This window comes from Marmota marmota, unplaced genomic scaffold (assembly GCF_001458135.2).
Source record: "Marmota marmota marmota unplaced genomic scaffold, marMar, whole genome shotgun sequence".
NCBI classification, from domain to species: Eukaryota; Metazoa; Chordata; class Mammalia; order Rodentia; family Sciuridae; genus Marmota; species Marmota marmota.
In genome coordinates, this window is record NW_026000020.1 from 260,241 (window position 1) to 282,780 (window position 22,540).

General features: G+C 37.6%; 1 protein-coding gene across 2 annotated transcripts in view; it reads left to right on the forward strand.

Moving 5' to 3' along the window:
- Positions 1-13: 13 nt before the first annotated feature.
- Septin10 (septin 10) overlaps positions 14-22,540 on the forward strand; it is a 64,997-nt gene continuing 42,470 nt past the window's right edge. For both annotated transcript variants that reach the window (XM_015499658.2, XM_048810237.1), the window contains exon 1: positions 14-142. In XM_015499658.2, coding sequence (XP_015355144.1) covers positions 122-142 — 21 coding nt within the window. In that variant the 5' untranslated portion in view covers positions 14-121. The remainder of the gene's footprint in view (positions 143-22,540) is intronic.

Genomic DNA, 22,540 nt, shown 5'->3' on the forward strand with positions numbered 1-22,540 from the left:
TAAGAGACAGCCCGAGCCCCGCGGGTGGTTCCTCTCGGGTCACGCCCAACCCGGCCGGCCTGGCCTACGTCTTCCCGGGCCAGGTCTGAAACCGCCGCTTCGCTGCCTCCAACCTGGATCGATGGAAGAGGCGCAGCGCCCGGTGAGTTCGCCACCCTCCACCCTCTGCCGAGGACTCCGGGGACGCGCGCCCCTAGGGCACTTGCTCAGCCTCCGCCCTCCTGGCCGCCTGTGGTCGGGCTGGGATTGTGATCCGCGCCCCTCCCTGGGCGCGGCCGGTCCCCGGCGGAGATTCGGGTCTGCTCGCTGCCGACCCCTACCCGCTGAGGCGCCGGGCCAAGCTCCGGGGAGATGGGGAAAGATCTTTTTTGCTTGACTTTTCAGTCTGTGCCCAAATGGGAAAATTAGATGTAGAACTGTTGGCTGGTCCCTCACTTTCCTAACGGTTTCTGAGCGCGCAGTGTAGATTGACACAACCGGAGTGATCTGGTAGAGTGGTGCACACGTCCTGATGACTGGCTGGGTCGACTCCGGCTTGCGCGGCTTTTCCCAAAGCCGTCTGTGGTTTTCAGGTGGTGTCCATTAGGATTTGAACCTTTTCGTTTCCCGCCTTGGCACCCTTGCTTATTAAAAGAACACGGTCCAGCGTTTTAGATGACTTTGTACATTACGTTTCAGGTTGCTTTGGCACATGTATCTTGTTTGCCAGTTAAGACACTGGTTCTCAAAGTGGTCACGGGTATTTTCTTAGTAACACCGTGTGTGGTTTGCCTTTTGTAATTCTCATTCTCTTAGAAGCGTACTGAGAGTTTTCCAGAAGCCAATGGGATATGTCTTTGCATATGTGTGGGTTTGTTTTATGGAGCTTGGACAAGAGTTCTGCTCTGATTCAACCCAGGTCTCTTTCTACTCTATCACGTATTTAGAAAAGTCTCAGATTTTCTCTTTGTTACCATTGCCCCTTGCTCACGTTGTTGAAGAAAATATCAAAGGATTGTGGTGAGTAAGGTGTGTTATAAACTGATTCGTTGAGTGATCTTCAGTATCAAATCATACTTGAACAGAAGAGAGTACCTCAGTTAATATTGGATTTCTTGTCGATTTCCAGCACTTAAGCTTGCTCTGAAGCTGTTTTCTAATTAAACTTTTTATTTTGAGATCATTGTAGATTCTCATCCAGTTGTAAGAAAGAATATAGTAATATCCCTCTACCCTTTATGCAGTTTTCACGATATTTGGCAAAATGTAGTAGAACATGAATATTGACTGATACAGTGAAGATAGAGGCCCTTTCCCTCACCAAAAGGTCTCTCAGATTGCCCTTTTATAATCACACCCACTTAGTTCCCTGTCCCATCTCCTCTTTAATCCCTCTTAATCAGTAATTTGTTACTCATTTCCATAAATTTTCATCTCAAAATTTATGTGATTACTGAGTCAGTAATCTTTTGGGATTGGATTTTTTTCACTCAGCAAAGTTCTCTGGAGATTCATCCAAGTTGTTGCAAGCATTAGAAGTTATGAATGTACCACACTTTGTTTGAAGGCCATCTAGCTTGTTTTCAGTTTGGGGCTATTATGTATAAAGCCTTTGTAAACATCTCTGTAATTTATAATGTAATGTCATGTAAACATTAGGTTTTTTTTTAATTTGTTCTTTTTCAATTTACATAACAGTAGAGTGTATTTTGACATACATACACAGAGTGTAATTTATTCTAATTAGGACCCCATTCTTGTGGTTGTATTTGATGTGGAGTTTCACTGGTGTATTCATATGTGAACATCAGGAGACTTATGTCCAATTCATTCTACCATCTTTCCTATTCCTACCCTCCTTCCTTCCCTTTATTTTCCTTTGTCTAATCCACTGAATTTCTACCCTCCCCCTTGGTTGTATGTTAGCATCTGCATATCAGATATCAGAGAGAACAGTCTACCTTTATTTTTTGGGGATTGGCTTCAGTTCTCCCAGGCTCATTTATGCAGTTGCTGGGTTGTGTGGTAATTGCGTCTTTAGTTTAATAAGAAACTACCAAACTGTTTCCTAATATGTTTGAACCATTCTTACCAGCAGTGTATGAGAGATCTACTCTCTTCACATCCTTGTCAACATTTAGCGTTGTCCTCATTTTTAGCCATTCCAATAGGTATGTATGATGTTGTGGTTTTCAGGTGCATTTCTCTAATGTCTAATGATGTTGGACATAGATGGTATTTCCTTTTTTGTGTAATGTCTCTTCATCTCTTTTTTTGAATTTTCTAATTGAATCTTTTTTTGGCTGTTGAAGGATTTTTTTTAAAAAATGTATCTTAGATACCAGTCCTTTTTCAGATATGTAGTTTGCAAATGCTCTCTCATTCTGTACTTTTGTGTCTTCATCCTCTTAATAGGATCTTTTGCAAAACAGGAATTTTAAAAATTTTATGAGGTTCATTTTATTAAGTTTTCCTTTTATGGATTTGTGCTTTTTTGGTGTCAGTTTAAGAACTTTTTGCCTAATCCTAGATCCTGAAGATTTTCTCTCTTTTTTTTTTTCCTTAAAAGTTTCATAGTTTACAATTTACATTTAATCCCATGACCCATTTTGAGTTAATTTTTCTATAAGATGTCAGACCTTAGTCAAGAGCTCATTTTTGGTTTAGGGGGATGCCTAATTGCTTTGGTTGAAAAAGTTCTTATTCCTCTATTGAATGGCTATACTTTTGTCAAAAGCCAGTTGAACATATTTATGCTAGCCTATTTCTGGGTTCTGTCAACACATATACCACTGATTCTCGTAACATTGTAAGTCTTGTAATTTACTTGTAAAGTTGTAAGTCTTGTAACCTTGTAAGTAAGGGTAGACCCATTCCTCCTACTTTTTTAGGAGGAATGTTTCCCTTTTTTTCAAAACTTTTTTAGCTAATTCTTTGCCTTTCTTTAATTTTTAGCTAATTTTTTGCCTTTCTTTAATTCTTGCCTTTCTTTGTAAGTTTTAGAATCATTTTGTGTATATCTAAAAAAAAAAAAAAAGATCTTTTTGGGATTTTGTTAAGAATTACATTATTTATTTTTAATAATTTTTTGAGAGAGAGAGAGTTTTTTTTTAATATTTATTCTTTAGTGTTCGGTGGACACAACATCTTTTTGTATGTGGTGCTGAGAATCGAACCCGGGCCGCACGCATGCCAGGCGATTGCCCTACCGCTTGAGCCACATCCCCAGCCCCAAGAATTACATTATTATATCTGTATATCAGTTTACTGAGGATTGATATCTTTACTGTGTTGTCTTCCACCTTATAAACACAGTTTTTCTTGTCATTTCTTAATATTACTTTGATTTCTTTCATTATGCAGTTAGCATACAATCCTGCATGTTTTGTTGGAGTTATACCTTCATGCTTACGTATTTAATTTTTTAAGGAAATGTAGATGATAATTGCTTTTAAATTTCATCTTCATTGGTAACAGGAAATATAATTGTTTTTTGTATGTTTATCTTGTATCCTGTGACCTTGCTAAATTCATTTGCTCTAGGAGTTTGGATTCCTTGAGGTTTTCTATGTGGATAATCATGCCATTTGCAAATAGAGACAGTTTTATTTCTTCCTTTTTACCATTTCCTTCCAGCCTTATTGTGTTGGCTGGATTCTAGCCCTTTGTTACTACTTTTTTTTTTTTTTTTTTTTTTTTTTTTTTTTTTTGTTTTTTGTTTTTTTTTAGCATTCAAATCAGTAACAGTGGTGAAAGCAGAACAGTCTCCTTGTTGTTGTTGTTGTTTTTTTCCTTCTTTTTGGGGAGAAAGCATTCAGTCTTTTCATGATAGCTATGAAGTTTTTTGTAGATGCCCTTTACTGACTTCATGAGGGATAATGGTCTATAGGTGTATGTATTGTCAGTCAAGGTAATAGTAGCTTCATAAAATGGGTTGAAAAGTATTCTCTCCCTTGAAAGAGATTGTGTAGAATGGGTGTTAATTCTTTAAATGTTGGTTGTTAATTCTTTAAATGTTTGGTAGGATTCTTCAGTGAAACTGTCTGGGCCTGGAGATTTCTTTTTGGAGTGTTTTAATATTAGAAATTCAAGTTTCTTTAATAGTTATAAGGCTATTCACTATTATTGGGAAAGTTGTGGTAGTCTGTGGTTTTTAAAGAACAGAATCGTTCCTTCCAGTTTTCAAATTTACATAAGTAGAGTTGAACATAGTATTGCCTTAGTATCCTTTGTTGGCATCAGGGTCTGTAGTGCTATTCCCTGTTTGAGTCCAAATGTTGGTAATTTATGTCTTTTGTCTTTATCAGTTCTGATACCAGTTTGTCAATTTTATTGATCTTTTCAAAGAACTGGCTCCTTGTTTTATTTATTTATTTTAATTTTTCCATCTTTAGTATAAGTAGTGATTTCTGACCTTTTCTTTTTTTCGAAGTATTTTTCTTTTCTTTCCTTGCTTGGGGTTTATTTTGCTTCTTTTCTAGGTTTTTGAGGTTCTTAGATTATTTATTTGAGACTTTTACTATTCTGATGTATTCATTTGGTGGTATGATCTAGCTTTAGCCTTTCTAGAAATAAGATAACAAATGTGCTTTCTTCTTAGGCTGCTACTAGAATTGAAATGGTCTAAGATGTAATACTGTGTACATTATAGGTTAAATGAGGCATTTGTGAACCTACTCAGGACTATTCTGAAACTAAGATGGTTACTAAAATGAATTTTTGGAAAATACAACTTATTTGTATGATTATAGTTCATATTAGCTTTAAATGAATATAGACTTTTTGTAAAAATTCGGTACTGAGGTAAATTTTAAAGGAAGAGATGGCCATAGATTATTAGAGAGTAGCTGGCCAGGTATTTTAGGCAGGAAGACTGTTTCAGATTCTGCTCACACAGTCAACCTTAAAATAACATGAGAAGCTTTTCAGTTGTATTACAAATCTTAAAAATATGGCTTTAAAATTTTTTAACGTATGTTTAAAAATTGAGGACTTTAGTCATTATTTTCGTCTTCTTTTAGTTTAATTTTACCTTTTTAGTAGTCCAATAATCTTTGCAAATGTTAACATATTCAGCCTATTTTTTTATGTATGAAATTGTCTTATTTCTTATTCAATTTTTTATGAAGTTGACTTTTATGGCTTTAACTGTCTGCTCTAGTAATTGAATGTGACCAGATGCTGATGCTAAAGTTCAGTGTGGCAAGTAATTTACTTGTGTTATCACATTTTATAATTTGAACAGTTGAAGAAAGTATTTTAATTTTGTTTTGTATTTGCATATTTCCTGTATATTGTATTGTTTATAAAAATTACATATATCAAGAGGACTTTAGTCATTATTTTAATTATTTAGTTTATCAGATTTTTTTTAGCTACTGCTTTCCCATTTATTGATTAGTTTATCTTTTAATACAAAGATTCTGTTACTGTTATGGTTTGGATATAAGGTGCACCCCCCCCCAACCTCCAAGCTTATGTTTATGCAGGAATATTCAAAGGTGAAATGCTTAGATTATGAGGGCTATAAACTTATCCTTGCATGCTAATTTTGAATGACCAGGTGGTAACTGTAGGCAGGTGGGGTGTGGCTGGAAAAGATGGATCACTGGTGTGTGTGGGGGGTCTATCCTGAAGGATGCATCTTCTCTGTGGTCCCTTTCCTTACTCTCTTTAACTCTGCCATTACCTGATCAGGTTTCCTCCACTGGGACCTTGCTCCCTGGGGTGCTGTCTCACCTTGGGCCCAGAGAAATAGAATTGGCCAACTGTGGACTGAGATCTCAGAAACTGTGAACCCCAAATAATCTTTATGCTCTAAGTTGCCTTGTCCCATGTCCTGGTCATGGCAACTTAAAGGCCAAATAAAATATTACATTTCTATGAGTTAACTTTTTTTATTGAAGTGTAATGTACATAGACTAAAATCCACCTGTTTTAATATAAAGTCCAGTGAGGGTTTGTTTTTGGTTTTTGTTTGTTTGTTCTCTTTTGCTATGTCAGGGATCCAACTAGGGCTTGACACATGCCAGGTAAGTACTCTACCACCGAGCTACATCTCTAGCCCAGAATTTTGATGAGTGCATATGTTGATGTAACCATAGTTAGGCTACTAGTTTCATCACCCTAGAAGTCTCCTTTGTAGTCAGTCTCTCTTGCCACTGTTCTCTGACAGCCACTGACCAGTTTCTCTGCCTCTCATTGTGTCATGTGTAGGTATTATTGTAGCCTTTAAGCTGACCTCTTTGTTAAATGAAATGCTTTTAAGATTAGTTCATGTTCTTGCACATTCCTTTTTGTTGCTGAGTAGTATTCCATTCTGTGAATGTGCCTATACTACAGTTGAGCTCAATTTTTCCACTTAGTGTTTGGGGCTGTTTCCTATTTGGGGCAATTATAAATGAAGCTACTATATGTATTCACTTGTATATTTTTATGTGAATGTTTTCATTTTTCTTGAGTAAGTGTCTAGTTGTGGGACCCCTAAGTAGCAGCTAGTGTATGTTTAACTTAATAAGAAACTACCAAACTGTTTTTTAAAATGGTTATACCATTTTGCATTCCCACCAAATGAATGAGAGTTCTTGTTCCATTTCCTTGTCAGTACTTGATATTGTCAGGCTTTTTTTGTATGTATGGTGATATCTCATTGAGGTTTCAGCTTGTATTTTACAAGTGACTGAAGATGTTGAACATTTTGTCATTTGTTTATTTGACATCTTTGGTAACATGCCTATTCCAATCTTGGACTATTTTCTAATTATTATCAAGTTATGAGTTTTTTTTTTAAATACATATTTTATTAAGTCCTTTATGAGATAAGTGAATTACAAGTGTTTTATTGCCGCAGTCTGGCTGGGCACAAAATAACCGAGCCACCACACAAACTTGTAGATTCCAACAGCAACTCTTTATTCCCGACTCTCACCGGCTCTACACGCACATTCTGGGAAAATTCCCTCCACCGGGCTCTGCGTCCCAAATACTCTCAGAACTCAACTGGAACTCAAGGAGCGGGCGCCTGAGGCAGCAGGATACGCCCTATTCCCAGCAGGATCCACCCTAAACCCGGATCCACCCTAAACCCGGATCCACCCTGGTCCTTGAGCAGGGTCACCTTTCTCAAACATTCATGCAATGTCACTGCAAATGACCTGGGTCCAAGGCAAGCCCATTTCCACAATGGAGAGTCCTCCCTCTAAGTAACATTGGGTAGGCTGACAAGGATATTGCCATGCGTCATTCCTACTTGGCAATGGCTCTCAGCATCTCCCCCCTTCTGATTAATTAAACAACAAGCAATGTGGCTTAGGGACCGTGCCTGTTAGGTTGTCCAGTTCAACATATGGTCCTTACCTGTCATCGGATGATCTGACCTCTAGGCATCAGCCTCCTGTCTTAGGTTGGTACCACTGCAATTGGATCATACCCATCACTGACTACCGGTCCAGCATATAGCCATACTTGTGGATAGGCCTATGCACCAGTGGGGGGGTGAGGTTCTTTGCCTCACCTCTGTTGGCCCCCAATTTGGCCTTGGTGCCAGTGGAGGGGTGAGGTTCTTTGCCTCACCTCTGTTGGCCCCCAAATTTGGCCTTGGTGCCAGTGGAGGGGTGAGGTTCTTTGCCTCACCTCTGTTGGCCCCCAAATTTTAGACCATCACTAGCAGAAGGGAGGAGGATACAGAAATGCCACGACACCAAACCAATTGATGGCTCCTTTGGAAAAATTGTATCACCGGTGACACCATCAGCAAAGATACCCCAGCACTACCACAATTTGCTGCATCAACAGATAGTTCACAATGCATACAAGTGATACATAGTCCAGGCAGGTTCTGCAAGCAGTTCAAAGCGGAGGAATCTATCAATATGTCCATTTCCTCCCAAAGTAAATCGACTCCTTGATTGAGCATTACTTGTTGAGTTATTATTCATTGATGCATCAGTTTATACAGTTTACTGTGAAAGCTATCAAAGAAGCTGTAGTTTGGTTTTATCTTTGTCTTCACCGGCACTGGGATGAAGATAGGAATTCTGGCAATGATGCTAAAAAGAAATTATGTAACATTACATTATCCTGAACAGAATTATTAAATATAATGAAAAGGAAAGGTGAAAGTAAACAAACAGATCTGTTAACTTCCTTTAAAAACAATCCTTAACAGCTGTTTACCTAATTTAAATTAAACCATTTAAATGACGTGAATAAAAAAAAAATTCGGATCCATTTTTTCATGAGTGCTCCTCATATACGAAATATGGACATACGCACATACAGACATACAACACAAAACACAGGAGTGCACACAAATGTACAACACATAAGACAATAGTAAAGGCCTTGTAGCTTTACCTAGGTGAAATCTCCATTGCAATGTTTAAAAACTCCACAGTCAAAAAATAAAACTGATCAGAAAAACATTAACCTAGGTCTGTGTGAGCTCAAAAAATAAAATAGAACTTTATGATGTGGGAAAAGGCAATAATAAAACAGATATTGAAAAATCTATTTTAATCTGGTTAATTAATATTTTAATCCTGGTTAATCACTGTCGCAGATGTAAGAATAGCCAAGCTGGAGCTCTGGATATCAGCTGTTATGGATTTGAGTCAAATCATCTTCTTTTTGGTCTGTAGAAATTGCTTTGGTTAGTCTCTCTGGAATCCAAATCGGCTGCTGTTCTCCCTGTGGAAACACACAAACAGAACCCCGACTCCAGACAATCACTGGGTCAGGACCTTTCCATTGTCCTGTTAGAATATCTTTCCAAAGTACCTTAGGCTTATGTACATTTTTTGGATACATATGCCTTTCTGCAGCACTAAACCCTGATGAATCCAAATTTAAAAAGTTTAGAGTAAAAAGGGTTATTTTAAGTTTATCTTTGGGGGATATATACTCCTTTCCAATTCCCTCTTTTTGCTTTAATAAGTACGTTTTAATAGTTTGATGAGCTCTTTCAATTATGCCTTGTCCCTGAGGTTTGTATGGAATTCCTGTTATGTGAGTAATGCCAAATGATGAGCAAAATTGTTTAAAAAAGGTAGAGCTTAATGCAGTATTACAAGCTTTTGTGATGTTTAAAGATTCTGTATTTAATTTATTTTCTGATAGTCAGTATATAGTTAATGCTATGGTATCCTTTAAAGATGCTGGTAGGATTTCCCCTTCCTCTACTGTTTTCTCGTTGTTTTCCACTATACAAAGTCTAATCTGGGACAGAANATGATAGGGTTTTTTTTTTTTTTTTGTCATTTTTGGAAAAACTACAGGATGCTTAGACCAAAAAGACAACAAAGGATTAGATGGTAAGTGATTATCAAATGAAACATTAGATTTACACCATCGCACCTCTCTAGTCTTTCTAATTCCAGTGAATGGAAGCTCCACCTTTCTAGTTATTTTTCACATCCCATATTGAGCCTACAGCAAGTGCTATCATTTCTACCTTTGAAGTAGATCCAAATTTCAACTAACATCTTATTTCTCCCACTGCTAACATTGCTGACGTCATCTCTTTTTTCTAGACTAATGCAGTGGTCTCTTAACTGATCTTGTTTTTATGTGCCATTTTTCTTTTTTCTTTTTGAACTGAGAATTTAACCCAGGGGCACTTAACTACTGAGCCACATCCCCAACCTTTTTTTTTTTTTGTATTTTATTTAGAGACAGGGTCTCACTGACTTGCTTGGGGCCTCACAAGTTGCTGAGGCTTAGAACTAGCGATCCTCCTGCCTGAGGCTTCCAAGTTCCTGGGATTTACAGCCACCATGCCCAGCCCATTTTTCAGTTTACTCTCAACTGCAAATTGCTTTAATGAACCTTTAAAAACAAGGAGAGTTCATGTTCCTTTTATGCTAAAAACCTTTAAAAGCCAATTCCTTGAAATAAGTCATAAGAACCCTATCTCTGTATGATCTGGTACTCTTCCTATGTAACTGCTCTCTCCCCTTCCTTCTCCCTGTATTCTGGCTTTTATCCTTTGTGTGTGTGTGTGTGTGTGTGTGTGTGTGTTTTGTTTTTTTGTACTCCTTAGGCACACATCTGCTCCTAGACCTCTGCAGCTGTTCACTTCTCTACCTAGAATGCTCTCTCTCCAGATATCTTCCTCATCTACTCTGTTCCTTTGACCTCTTCAGATCTTTGATGAACTGTCACCTTTTTAGATGGGACTTATCAGACCACCTGGTTCAAAATAGCACCCATCCCCATGCCAAGCCACTGCCACATTTCCTCTTTCCCTTCTATTTCTTTATTGTGTTTATCATTATATAGATAGCATTGTATTCTTTACTTTGATTTTTGTTAGGTCTTTCCTAATTTGAATAGAAGCTCCTTAACAGCAGGAATTTTTTCCCCCTCTTTTGTTAAGTTATATATCCTCAGTGCCTAGGATAGTTCCTAGAGCTGACTTGTCACCCTCTTAAATCAACACAGCATCTCCCCACTTCCAGTGAGCAACAAATTAAACAGAGGGAGTACCCCTGCAGTGGGATCTCCTAAGAACCAATCTAGAAAGAACTTGTAGAGGGATCTTAACAGCTAAAAGTTGTTGAAACCTCCTCTTCCACACCAAGAACATGGGAAGTGTGGTGGAACGGGCCCACTGGGAAGTGCTCACCCAATTCAGCTCTCCACACAGCCTCTGCAGGAACCCGGGCAGTGCCAGAGTGGATGTCTGGTATTCGCAGAAGTGAGAGTGCAGATCCCAGCAGCAAGACAGTTTTGGATCCATGCAGAGGAAAGGGGACAGGGAAGCCAACATTACTGCTGCTGCTGCTGCTGCTCACTGACACTGGGGATGGGGGAGAGGAACTGCAGGCAATTGCCTGAGTCTTAAAAAGCCTAAAGGAACTGTTGCCTGATCTTTCCTGCAAAGCTACCTGGATATCCAGTGGCATAGAAGGATGGTTCCCAAATCATGTAAGCAGCTGGTGGAAAGCCATGATGAGAAGTTGCCTGAGTCCCCAGGAAGCTTAAAGGGGAAGATGCCCAGATCATTACCGTAGCCCAGGAGAAGTCAGCCAAGGAGGAATGTTTTCTGTTTCCAACCAGAGAGCAGTGGCTTCCAATCTGACCTGGCCTTCAGCCTCATCCTCAGCCACAAATGCCAAGTGTTTACTGTTTGGATACTGGCTGGCCTGTGCCTTGGTTATAGTTACCAGAGGAAATCGGCACCTGCCCTTCACACCCTGGGGTAGTGGAAGCTAGAACCTTGGTGAACCAGCTGAGTAGTAAGGGCAGTACCCCAGTGAATTGAATGGGCCACAAGGAATATTTTTGCACCACAGATCACCCACAGAGAACCCATAACCACAGGACCTGTGCTTTTAGAAGTTACTAGGCTCTATGCCACCATGCAAAGGATCCTGTAGAGGGAAGAGGGTACATAGTGATCCGTAGCAGTCACAGAGACAGTGCAGAGCCCTGCATCTGCAACTCTTGCACACTACAGAAACAATCAGCAGACACAACACCACACTCTGAGAACAGTCACCTGCAGGACCCTGAGCTGACAAACCAGAACCAGCTGGTGGGCAGTCCATAGCAATTGGGAGTGGCTGCTATGCCCCAGCACTTCTGGAAGGATACAAAGACGAAGAATGATGGACATCTTCTAAACATCCCAAATTGAAATGAAATCCAAACCAAGATTCAACAAGAGTTTTCTTCAGCTTGGCATAGTTTTCTATAAATAACTCTTAACATCAACTTTGATCATCTGTATTACTCTTTGATTAATAGTTGTTACCAAAATAGCCCACATTGTACCTTCAACCCATTTCAAAGTTTTTCTTCTAATGGTTTAAAGCATTAATTACATTCATTTGGTTTGTTTTCCTTGCATTATTTGTTAATACCTCAAATAACCCCCATTTTTTTCTTTTTACCTTACCTTATTATTATTTTCTATCTTTCTTTCTTTTGCTTTGTCTTTTCTTCCGCCTTTCAGCCCTCATATAATGTTATAGCAATTTTATTATATTTAATAACTAAATTTTCAACCTGTTCCAGAGCTTTACTACAAGTTTATACTGGGACTAGAAGAGCTGTGGATATCAATATCAACACGTTCTTTGCTATTGATAAGGTTGAATAGTATATGACTTGGCTCTGATGTGATTGTAGTAAATAGAGTTCAGTGACTTCTCTCAAAATGATGCTAATACTGGGATCACACATTAAAGTATCAATACCTGGATATTTACCTAACCCAGGGCTTTTTAAGAGAAGGAAGCTCACCAAGTGGTCCTTGCTTAAAAGCAGCAATAATAGCCATACCAGTTGATGGGTAAACATAGAAGCAATATGAAAAAGCAAGGGAACAAGCCGCCCCAAATAACGCATAACAATTCAGCAACTGATTCCATTAACAACACAGTGGAGGAAAGGTCAGAGAATTTATGATGTTCATAGTTTAAATGTTCATTGACCTAAAAGATGATGTATGGAGTGAAATTAGAAATCATGGGAAGTGAAAGATCACTTCAACAAAGAGGAAAGATTCTGAAAAAAAGAACCAAACAGAAATCCTGGAAATGAAAGACTCAATAAACCAAATTAAAAATTCAGTGGAAAGTAGCACGAATAGATTAGAACACTTTGAAGATTTGCAGGCCTTGAAGACAAAGTGTATAATATTGCATATAAAATTAACCATAAAGAAAAGATGTTAAGAGACCATGACCAGGATTTTCAACAAATCTGGGTTAACATCAAGAGACCAAATTTAAGAATATGAAGCAATGAAAAAAAAAATTCAAAAACAACAAAAAAAAGCACCATAGGGAAGAATTACACTAGAATTAACATTCAATTAAAAGAGAATCAAGTCTAAATTAAATCAAATGGCAGAAAATAAAAATTACCTTTCTGTAACAATACTGAATGTAAAGGATCTAAACTCTTCAATCAAAAGACATAGTAGATAGGCAGATGGGATTCAAAACTAAGACTCAACAGTGTGTTGTTTGCAAGAAACTCACAGAGACATCCACAGACTGAAGGTGAAAGGATAGGAAAAGATATACTATGCAAATGTTACCCATAAACACAGGGATAGCTATTCTCAAATCAGACAGTGGGCCTCAATGCAAAATTAATCAGAAGAGACAAAGAAGGTCACTTCATACTGGGAAAGGTAATTATCCAACAACAAGATAAAATGATTGTAAATATTTATGCCTGAAACTGTGGTGCATCTGTGTACATAAAACAAACTCTTCTCAATAAAGAATCAAATAGACCACAATACAATAATACTGGTACCTTTCTCACCACTAGATAGGTCATCCAGATATAAATTAAGATTCCTAAGAACTAAAAGATACTATTAATCAAATGGACCAAACAGACATCTATAGACTATTTGATCCATTAATGAGTGAATTAACTTTCTTCTCAGAAGTGCATGCAACATTTTCTAAAAAATTTTAGGCCATAAAGCAAATCTTAATAAATATAAAAATTAGAAATAATTCCTTGCATCCTATCAGACCATAATGGAATGAAATTAGAAATCAGTCACAGATAGAATACAGCACACACTCCAACACCCAGAGATTAAATACATTTTTGAATGACAAATGGATAGCAGAGGAAATCAGAGAAGAAAGAAAAAAATTTATTAACAAATGAAAATAGTGATACAATGTATCAAAATCTCTGGGAGAGTATGAAGGCAGTTCTAAGAGAAAGTTTATAGTAATGAATTTATATGTTAAGAAGTAGAAAGATAACAAATAAATAATCTAACTGTACACCTTAAGGCCTTAGCAAAAGAACAAACCAACACAAAAATCAGTAAAAACAGGAAATAATTAAAATCAGAGCCAAAATCAATGAAATTAAGAATTTTTTAAAAAGCAAAGGATTAATAAAACAGAGTGTTGGGTTTTTTGAAAGAGTAAAGCAAGATTGATAAACCCTGGCTCAACTACTCAAAAGGAAGGAAGACTGAAATTAACAAAATTAGAAATGAAAAGGGAAATATCACCACAGACACTACTGAAATCCAGAGATCATTAGAAACTATTTTGAAAATTTATACTCCCAGTGAGCTAGGAAGTCATTAGGATATTGACAGATTCCTAGAGATGTATGACCATGAAGATATAGAAAACTTACATAATCAGTGTCAAGTAATGAAATCAAAGCAGTTTAAATATTAAATAGATCAATCTCAGGTAATAAAATTGAAGTAACTATCAAAATCCTTCCAACAAAGAGAATCTCATCAGAGGGATTCTCAGCCAATTTCTGCCAAAATTTAGTTCTCAAATTACACCGTGAAATAGAAAAGGAGGAAACTGACAAAATCATATTATATAATCAGTATTACCTCGATACCAAAACCAGACACAACAAGGAAATAAAACCAAAACACTGTACAGATTCAATGCAATTCCCATGAAAATACCAATGACATTCTTCACAGAACTAGAAAAAGTAGTTCTAAAATTAATTTTGAAAAATAAAAGATTGGGATAGCCAAAGCAATACAGAGCAAAAAGAACAAATCTGGAGCTATCACAATACTTGACCTCAAATTATACTACCGATCTAGAATAACGTACAGAATGGTACTGGCCCCCCAAAAGGCAAGAAAACCAATGGAACAGAAGACACAGACAAACCCATGTAAATAGTTAACTGATACTATACAAAGGTGCCAAAAATATACATTGGAGAAAAAATAGCCTTTTTAACAGATGGTGCTGGGAAAATTAGGTATCCTATCCCTATGTAGAAGAGTGAAACTTGACCCCTTTCTCACCCTGAACAAAAGTCAACTCAAAGTGCATTAAAGACATAAGCATTAGACCAGAAATTCTGCAACTTCTAGAAGAAAATGTAGGCCTAACGCTCCCAAAATATTGGCACATGGATTAACTTGCCTTAACAAGTCTCCTAAAGCACAAAAAATAATAAATGGGATGACATCAAATTAAAAAGCTTCTCCATAGGAAAGGAAACAAGAGCATGAAGAAAGTGCCTACAGAATGGGAGAAGAGCTTTCCTCAGATAGGACATTAATATCTAGAATGTATTAAGAATTGAAAAAACTTAACACCCCCCTCAAAAAAAATCCAATTAATAAATGGGCCAAAGAAGAACTAAACAGATATTTCTGTTTAGAAGGACGAATAGCCAAAAAATATATGAAAAAATGTTCAACATCTCTTGCAGTTTGGAAATTCAGTTCCAAAGTACATTCAGATTTCATCTCATTCCAGTCAAAATGGCAGTTGTCAAGAATCAAATAATATTAAGTGTTGGAGAGGATGTGGGGGGGTGTACCCATACATTGTTGGTGGGATTGTATATTAATGCAACTACTCTGGAAAGCTATATGGAGATTCCTCAGAAAACTAGGAATAGAACCACCATATGACCCAGCTATCCCACTCCTTAGTATTTATCTGGAAGTATTTATATTTTTATATATCAATCTGGAAGTATTTATATATTTTAGTATTTATCCAAATTTAGCATACTGTAGGGATACAGCCACATAAATGTTTATAGCAGCATGGTTTATATAGCCAGGCTATCTAACCATCCTAGGTGTCCTTCAACAGATGAATGGAAAAAGAAAATGTGATATATATGCACAGTAGAGTATTACTCAGCCATAAAGAAGAATGGAATAATGGCATTTGTCAGTAAATGGATGGAACTGGAGACTATTATAGCTAAGTGAAATAAGCTAGACCCATAATGTCAAAGATTGGATATTTTCTCTGATATTTGGAATGTAGCCCATAATGGCAAGGGTGGGGAGAGGAGGGAGGGGTAAGAGGAAGAAGAAGAGGAGGGGAAGGTCAGTCAAAATACAAGAAAGATCAGTGGAGTAGTTAAAGGGGATTGAGGGAGAAGGGACAGGATAAGGGAAAAACAGAAGAATGACTCTGACAACCGTTTTTTTTTGGTACTGGAGATTGAACTCGGGCGTTTTTACTGAGCTACATCCTCACCCTTTCTTAATGTTTTTATTTTGAATATGCCGCTATGCCTACTACTTCTCAAATTTGATTTTTTTCTATCACCTTACCTTCTCCCCAAATTCAAGCCATCTACTTTTCATTTAAATAAGCCTTCAGATTTAGTTTCAAGGTTATCACACACAAGGAGATATACTTTTGTTGTGTCTTTTTCCTTGATCCGTCCTGTCTGTACATGCATTTTCCATGACTTATTCTTCATTCTTCACCATATCACATTCTTATGATTTCTTGTTAAAAGTGAGTCATACTGTGGGACCAGTGTTTTTCCTCTCCTGATTGGTTTGAGGCACTGTTGGTCATCCCCTCCCGCCCCATGATCTGGCTTCTTTTTTAAGTAATGTAAAATGCAGCCAAATGTGTCTTCATGCGTGGGCATGCGATCTTAAGGGTAGTAAAAATGCAGCCAAATGTGTCTTCATGCATGAGCGTGCCTTTCTACATCCCCAAGGATCAAGCTATGTTCACCTGTTCCTTTGTGATATAACCCCTTGCCCTGTTTGGGACAGAATGTTCCATGGAAACGCCCTTTGGGTGTCCCCTTCTCTTACTGTGCCCTTGGGTGTGGCCTTCCTAGATGTCAGTCAGCCTGCTGACAGCAGACATCATGAAGCTAGACTCAGTCCCTTGAAACCTGACCCCTTATCTCATTTGAATGGCTTCTCCTTAATAAAAGGGGTCAGCACGCTCTCACTCTCTCTTTCTGAGGACCCTTAAGGTCAGAGGAGCTGTCACAGCACCCCCAAAGAAAAAGGTATTTCTGTCTCTTGTGTGGTTATTTCTCGCAGCCCAGTTCCCCTGGAGTGACCCCTGAGTGTTTTAGTCGCATGCAACGCGACGTCATACAATCTTGAGTTGTTCTAGTTTTCATAGGGGAGGGGAAAAGTCATATGCTGAGATTGCAGAGATTTATTTTATACCTCAAAATGCAAAACTTACAGGCATTTTCTTTGTAAGTTGTTAAGATAGAAAAGGCATTACTCTCCATGCTGTAGTTTCATTCATTCACTGGGAGGGGCTGGAGTGTAGCTCAGTGTTAGAGCACTAAGGTGGGAACCTTAGAAGATCTTTAACTTTGCTTCCTACTCAGCGCAGGACCGCCCCTTGGTTCTCTGTGAAGTTCAGAATATCTTTTCACACTATGAGGTAACCAAAATGCATCTAGATTTTGTCCAAGTTCTTTTATGTTTTCACGTATTACACCTAAATTTTTTAAAGTTCTGGAAAATACTTTCTAGTACTGTGCATGTCAAAGAAACTTGATTTTCCCCCAACGTTATTAGCTTGTTGCACCATCAGAGGATCAAGGGGCAGCAAAGTGTATTCAAATATCTGTGATCTACCTTGAGGCAGAATTTGACACAGTGAAAGGAAATTACTGAGGGCAAGAGCTGTCTAATGAGGAGAGTGGCCTGCTTGTGGGGAGCACAGGCTCAGACCCTGGAAGGTTAAGCAGCAGTGTAGTCACATGAGTGTGGCATTCTTCCTGAGCACCAGCAGGGAGACAGAATTTCATATTTGGAGAAATTAAACAATGAATTTGGTAGAAGAAAGGGGTTCACTGGTCTTAGGCTATGAAGATATGAATGATGTTAGAGGAATTGATTAGTATAATTCATGAGTGGCTGAGTGAGGAAATTATTCTGGACTCCACAAAGCCTCCACTTAGTGCCACAGAAAATATCTGGCTAGGGTACTTGCTCACACCTTTGCATTATATAAACTGAGTAAAGCAGTAGAACATTCTATGCTCAGTGTCACTTCTTGACATAATTTACCATCTGTTCACACTTGAATGTGTATGTCTGTTGTAAGCAATATGCCACACACCTGAGTCCCTGAAGCTATATTGTATTCACTGGTCAATTAAAAATTTTAGTAAATTAAGTTCTTAAAAATTACTGTAAGAAAGTGGCTTTCAGTTTTTAACCTAATGATAGTTTGATTAGATTTTGTGAAATGTAGTTGGGTTGTTAAGTAAAAGTTGCTTAAAAAAAAAAGGTTTAGAATGCCACTATTATGTACAATTATAATGTACCAATAAAACATGTTTTTTTTTTTTTTTAAACAGGGAAAACACAAACAAAAATAAGATAGGTTTTATATTCATTCATCATTAAACTTTGACTAATAACACCTAGGTTTAATTTATCTAAGTTCATATCAGGTATTTGCTTTTGTTGATTTATTTACAGTGGTCACTCAATCACTGAGCCACATCCCTAGCCCTATTTTGCATTTTATTTAGAGGCAGGTCTCACTGAATTTCTTAGTGCCTCACTTTTGCTGAGGCTGGCTTTGAACTTGAGATCCTCCTGTCTCAGCCTCCCAAGCTGTTGGGATTACAGTTGTGTGCCACTGTACCCAGCTTATTTACTGTATTTTTAAAAAATATTTTTTAGTTGTTGATGGACCTTTTTATTATTTTATCTACTTATATGTGGTACTGACAATTGAACCCAGTGCCTCACACATGCCAGGCAAGTGCTTTACCACTGAGCCACAATCCCGGCCCCATTTTCTGTAGTTTTGAACGTCTGCCAAAACCTACATAAAATCTTAGTGTGTAAATGTTCTGACCAGGAAGCATGAATAAGTCATATAAAAGTAATAGGAGGAGCTGGGGTTGTAGCTCAGTGGTATAGCGCTCACCTAGCACATGTGAGGCCCTGGGGTTCAGTCCTCAGCGCCACATAAAAATAAATAAAACAAAGGTATTGTGTCCAACTACAACTAAAAAATAAATATTAAAAAAAATAAAAGTAATATGAATAATTGTTTTTAATATTTTCCACTGGTACTACTTGACAACTCAAATTTCCAAAACAAGTTTTACTTTAGAAGCAGTTTTTAGAAGTTAGCAGGACATCATTTAAGGTAAAATAACAAAGAGAATGATAATTGAGTGAATGCCTCAGTTGGCATACAAAGAGCTTGATATATTCCTAAGAAATCCTACAAAAAAAAAAAATCCTGCAAATGGAATTCCAATCTGCTAGGCCATTCACCATTCTACTTATTTTGAATAAATCACAGCACTAGCTCCTTGGAGTTTCTGAAGGAATAAGACATGACCCTTGACCTTATGAGTCTCATAATGTCAATGATCCAGTGATCTTCTTCCTATTTGTAACAGTCAGTGACAATCTCTTTCCAAAGTACAAAAGTAAGGCACTAACAAAATCACAACCTACCCTTGACTTTAAAAAAAAAAAAAAAAAAAAAAAAAAAATATATATATATATATATATATATATATATATATATGACATTTATCTATCTATCTATCTATTTATTTGAGGTGCTGAGGATCGAACCCCGTGCTTCACATATGCTAGGCAAGTGCTCTATCACTGAGCTACAACCCCAGCCCCCAATTTGCCTTTTTTGTAGTTTATATTTCATATGTGTGTGTGTATTTATGTGTGTATAAGTGTAGTGCACACAAATACATATTTTTAGAAACCCAGATATCAGTAATTTAACTCCTACCAAAGTCTAACAAATACTTTTATAAAAAGTTGTAGTATTTAATGAATCATAGCAAGAAGTACCAGAACATTGGGCTAATTGGAGAAGGATCAGATTCTCCTACATTCTTTAAAATCTCAGTTTGGAACAGGGAGAGCCATACAAACAGAGGCACATGTTTTGTCCCAGGGCCCTTGGGAGACTGGCCTTTTCCTGCCAGCTAGCTGTGGGGAAATGTTTGGTTCTTTCCAACCAAATTGATACCATCTTGATAACAACTTTCCTTCCCTTACTGGGAAACATTCTGCAAATGACTTATGGCATTTCCTTGGATAAAACAATGAACTTCTAGGGACAGAATCCTTATCTACATAATAATAGATATTTAGCCTAGATTTTGTTAAAGTTTAATGAATGAATGAGTATAAAACCTATCATTCTTTTCTAAGCAAATTATTATATTTACCAACCCAATTGCCTACTAAACTACATTTTACAGAATTGAATCCTATGCTATCAGATTAAAAGCAGTGTGTGTGGGGGGGCTGGGGTTGTGGCTCAGTGGTAAAGTGCTCTCACCTTCCATGTGTGAGACACTGGGTTCAGTTCTCAACTTAGTACCACATAAAAACTAAATAAAGCTATTGTGTCCCTCTACAACTAAAAAATATTTAAATACATATATATAAATATATATTTAACAAAAAGCAATGCCAGTTTCTTACCATTCGTGTTTTTAAAGTTGTATGGTTGACAGGTAAATCAGATGTGTGGCACAACACTTACAGTAAACACATTCACACATTAAGGTATGAGCAGTTGGTAAGTTGTATCAAGAAGTGACCACAAGCATTGAATGTTCTGTCTAACTCAGTTATCGTTAGATAACGGGGCCCCTAACTAGGTATTCTCTTTGGCACCAAATGGACTCTTAAGTGGACACTTCCAGTTTCCCCTCATTTGTCCCTTCCAACCTCATTCATACTTTGCAGCTTATGACTAATGAAAATGAACCCCTTTCTCCCACTAAATTCTTATATTCATAGTTTACTTCCTCCAAATATGAAATTCTCCCTCCCTTCTAGTGTTATTTTTCAACTCATGAAGACACAAGAGTATCTGTATGTTCGTAACAAAATTTTTGTTGTGTACTTCTATATAGGAGCAATTTTCATCCTGTAAGAATCATTTCATATTGGAAGAATACATTCATCTAGTTAATAAAGATTTGAAAAACGCTCATTTTTGTATTGTTAAGTCACAGTAAAGAGAGAGTGTCCATGTGTACTATATAGTAGTGTGGAGAATAGGACACTATACCATAGAATTGGAGAGTAAACAAAAAACCCTAGTGCAGAGTATCAGATGCTACCATTATATATAGGAAAGAGCCCTGTACCAGCATGTGTGCTTATATTTGTATAGTCTCTTTGGAAGGATACATAAAAGGCTGGCAGTATCCCAGCAAAAGATCTTGAGTTCTAGGGAATCAGGGATGAGAAGGGAATTCATTTTGCACTGTTCTTATTGATACTGTTTATATAGTTTATTTTACTACATTCATTCATATACAGTTAAATATATGTGTATATATGTGTGTGTGTGTATATATATATATATATATAGATAGATAGATAGATAGGTAGGTATTAGATATACAGGTACATTCTTTTTCTCCAGTTCTGGGGCTTGAACTCAGGGTCTTGTAGCACATATTAAGCAAGTGCTCTACCACTGAGCTATATCCTTGGCCTTTTAATATTCCTTTTCATTTTATTATTTATTTATTTATTCATTCATTCATTCATTTGTTTATTTATTTTGGTACTGGGGTTTTAACCTAGCAGTGCTTTGCCACTGAGTTACATCTTCAGCCTTTTTTTTTTTGAGAAGAGGGTCTCACCAACTTGCTGAGGTTGCCCTCAAACTTGCAATCCTCCTGTCTCAGCCTCCTGAGTCTTTGGGATTACAGGTGTGCACTACTAGGCCCAGCTTAGTATTACTTTTTAAAATGTTGCATTTCATTGTATTTTATGCTGCACTAGGTTAGCAAGTGCCTTGAAATGAACAGAGCTTCACTTATACCTTGTGTTTTAGTTAGCTTTTTGTCATTGTGACCAAAATATCTGACAAGAACAATTTAGAGGAGAAAAAGTTTATTTTGGCCCACAGTTTCAGAGATTCAGTTCATGGTTAGCCAACTCTGTAGCTCTGGGCCTATGGTAATGTTATGGCAGAAGGGTTGCTGGAGGAAGGCAACTCAGGACGTGGCAATGAGGAAGCAGAGTATACCACTCACCAGGGACAAAATATAACCTCCAAAGGTATATCCAGTGACCTACTTCCTCCAGCCACACCCTACCTGCCTGCAGTTACCACCCAGTTAATTCATATCAGTGTGTTAGTCCACGAATTGGGCAAGAGCTGTCATAATGTAATCATTTCACCTCTGAAAGCATTGCCTCACACATGAGTTTTAAGGGACTCCTCATATCTATATCATACTACTTCTCATCCATCATTTTCTTTTTTTTTTCATCCATCATTTTCTATTGTTGCAAAAAGTGACATTTGGTATTTGGTTTGCAACTTGGGCCATTTAGAAGGAGCACCAACTTTGCAGTTGGATCAGACCTGTGTATACAGCTACTGGATTGTATGATTATTCAGCCTTTCTGATTCCTAATCTTCTCTTCTAAGCTGTGAAAAATGGTAGTAAGTATAGCTCAGGGTGTTATAAAGATGAAATAAGAAATTGTATTAAGTCAGGGACAATGGCACATGCCTGTAATCCAAGCTACTGGGAGGCTGAGGCAGGGTGATTGCAGGTTTGAGGCCAGCCTGGGAATTTAGTGAGACCCTGTTTCAAAATAAAAAGGATTGGAAAGCTGGGCACGTGGTGTACACCTGTAATCCCAATGGCTCCCGAGGCTGAGGCAGGAGGATCACAAGTTCAAAGCCAGCCTCAGCAATATAAAGGCCCTAAGCAATTTAAGGGACCAGGGATGTGGCAGAGTGTTTAAGCGCCCCTGGGTTCAATCCCTGGTACCAAAGGGGTGGTAGGGTGGGGAGGGCCTGGTAAT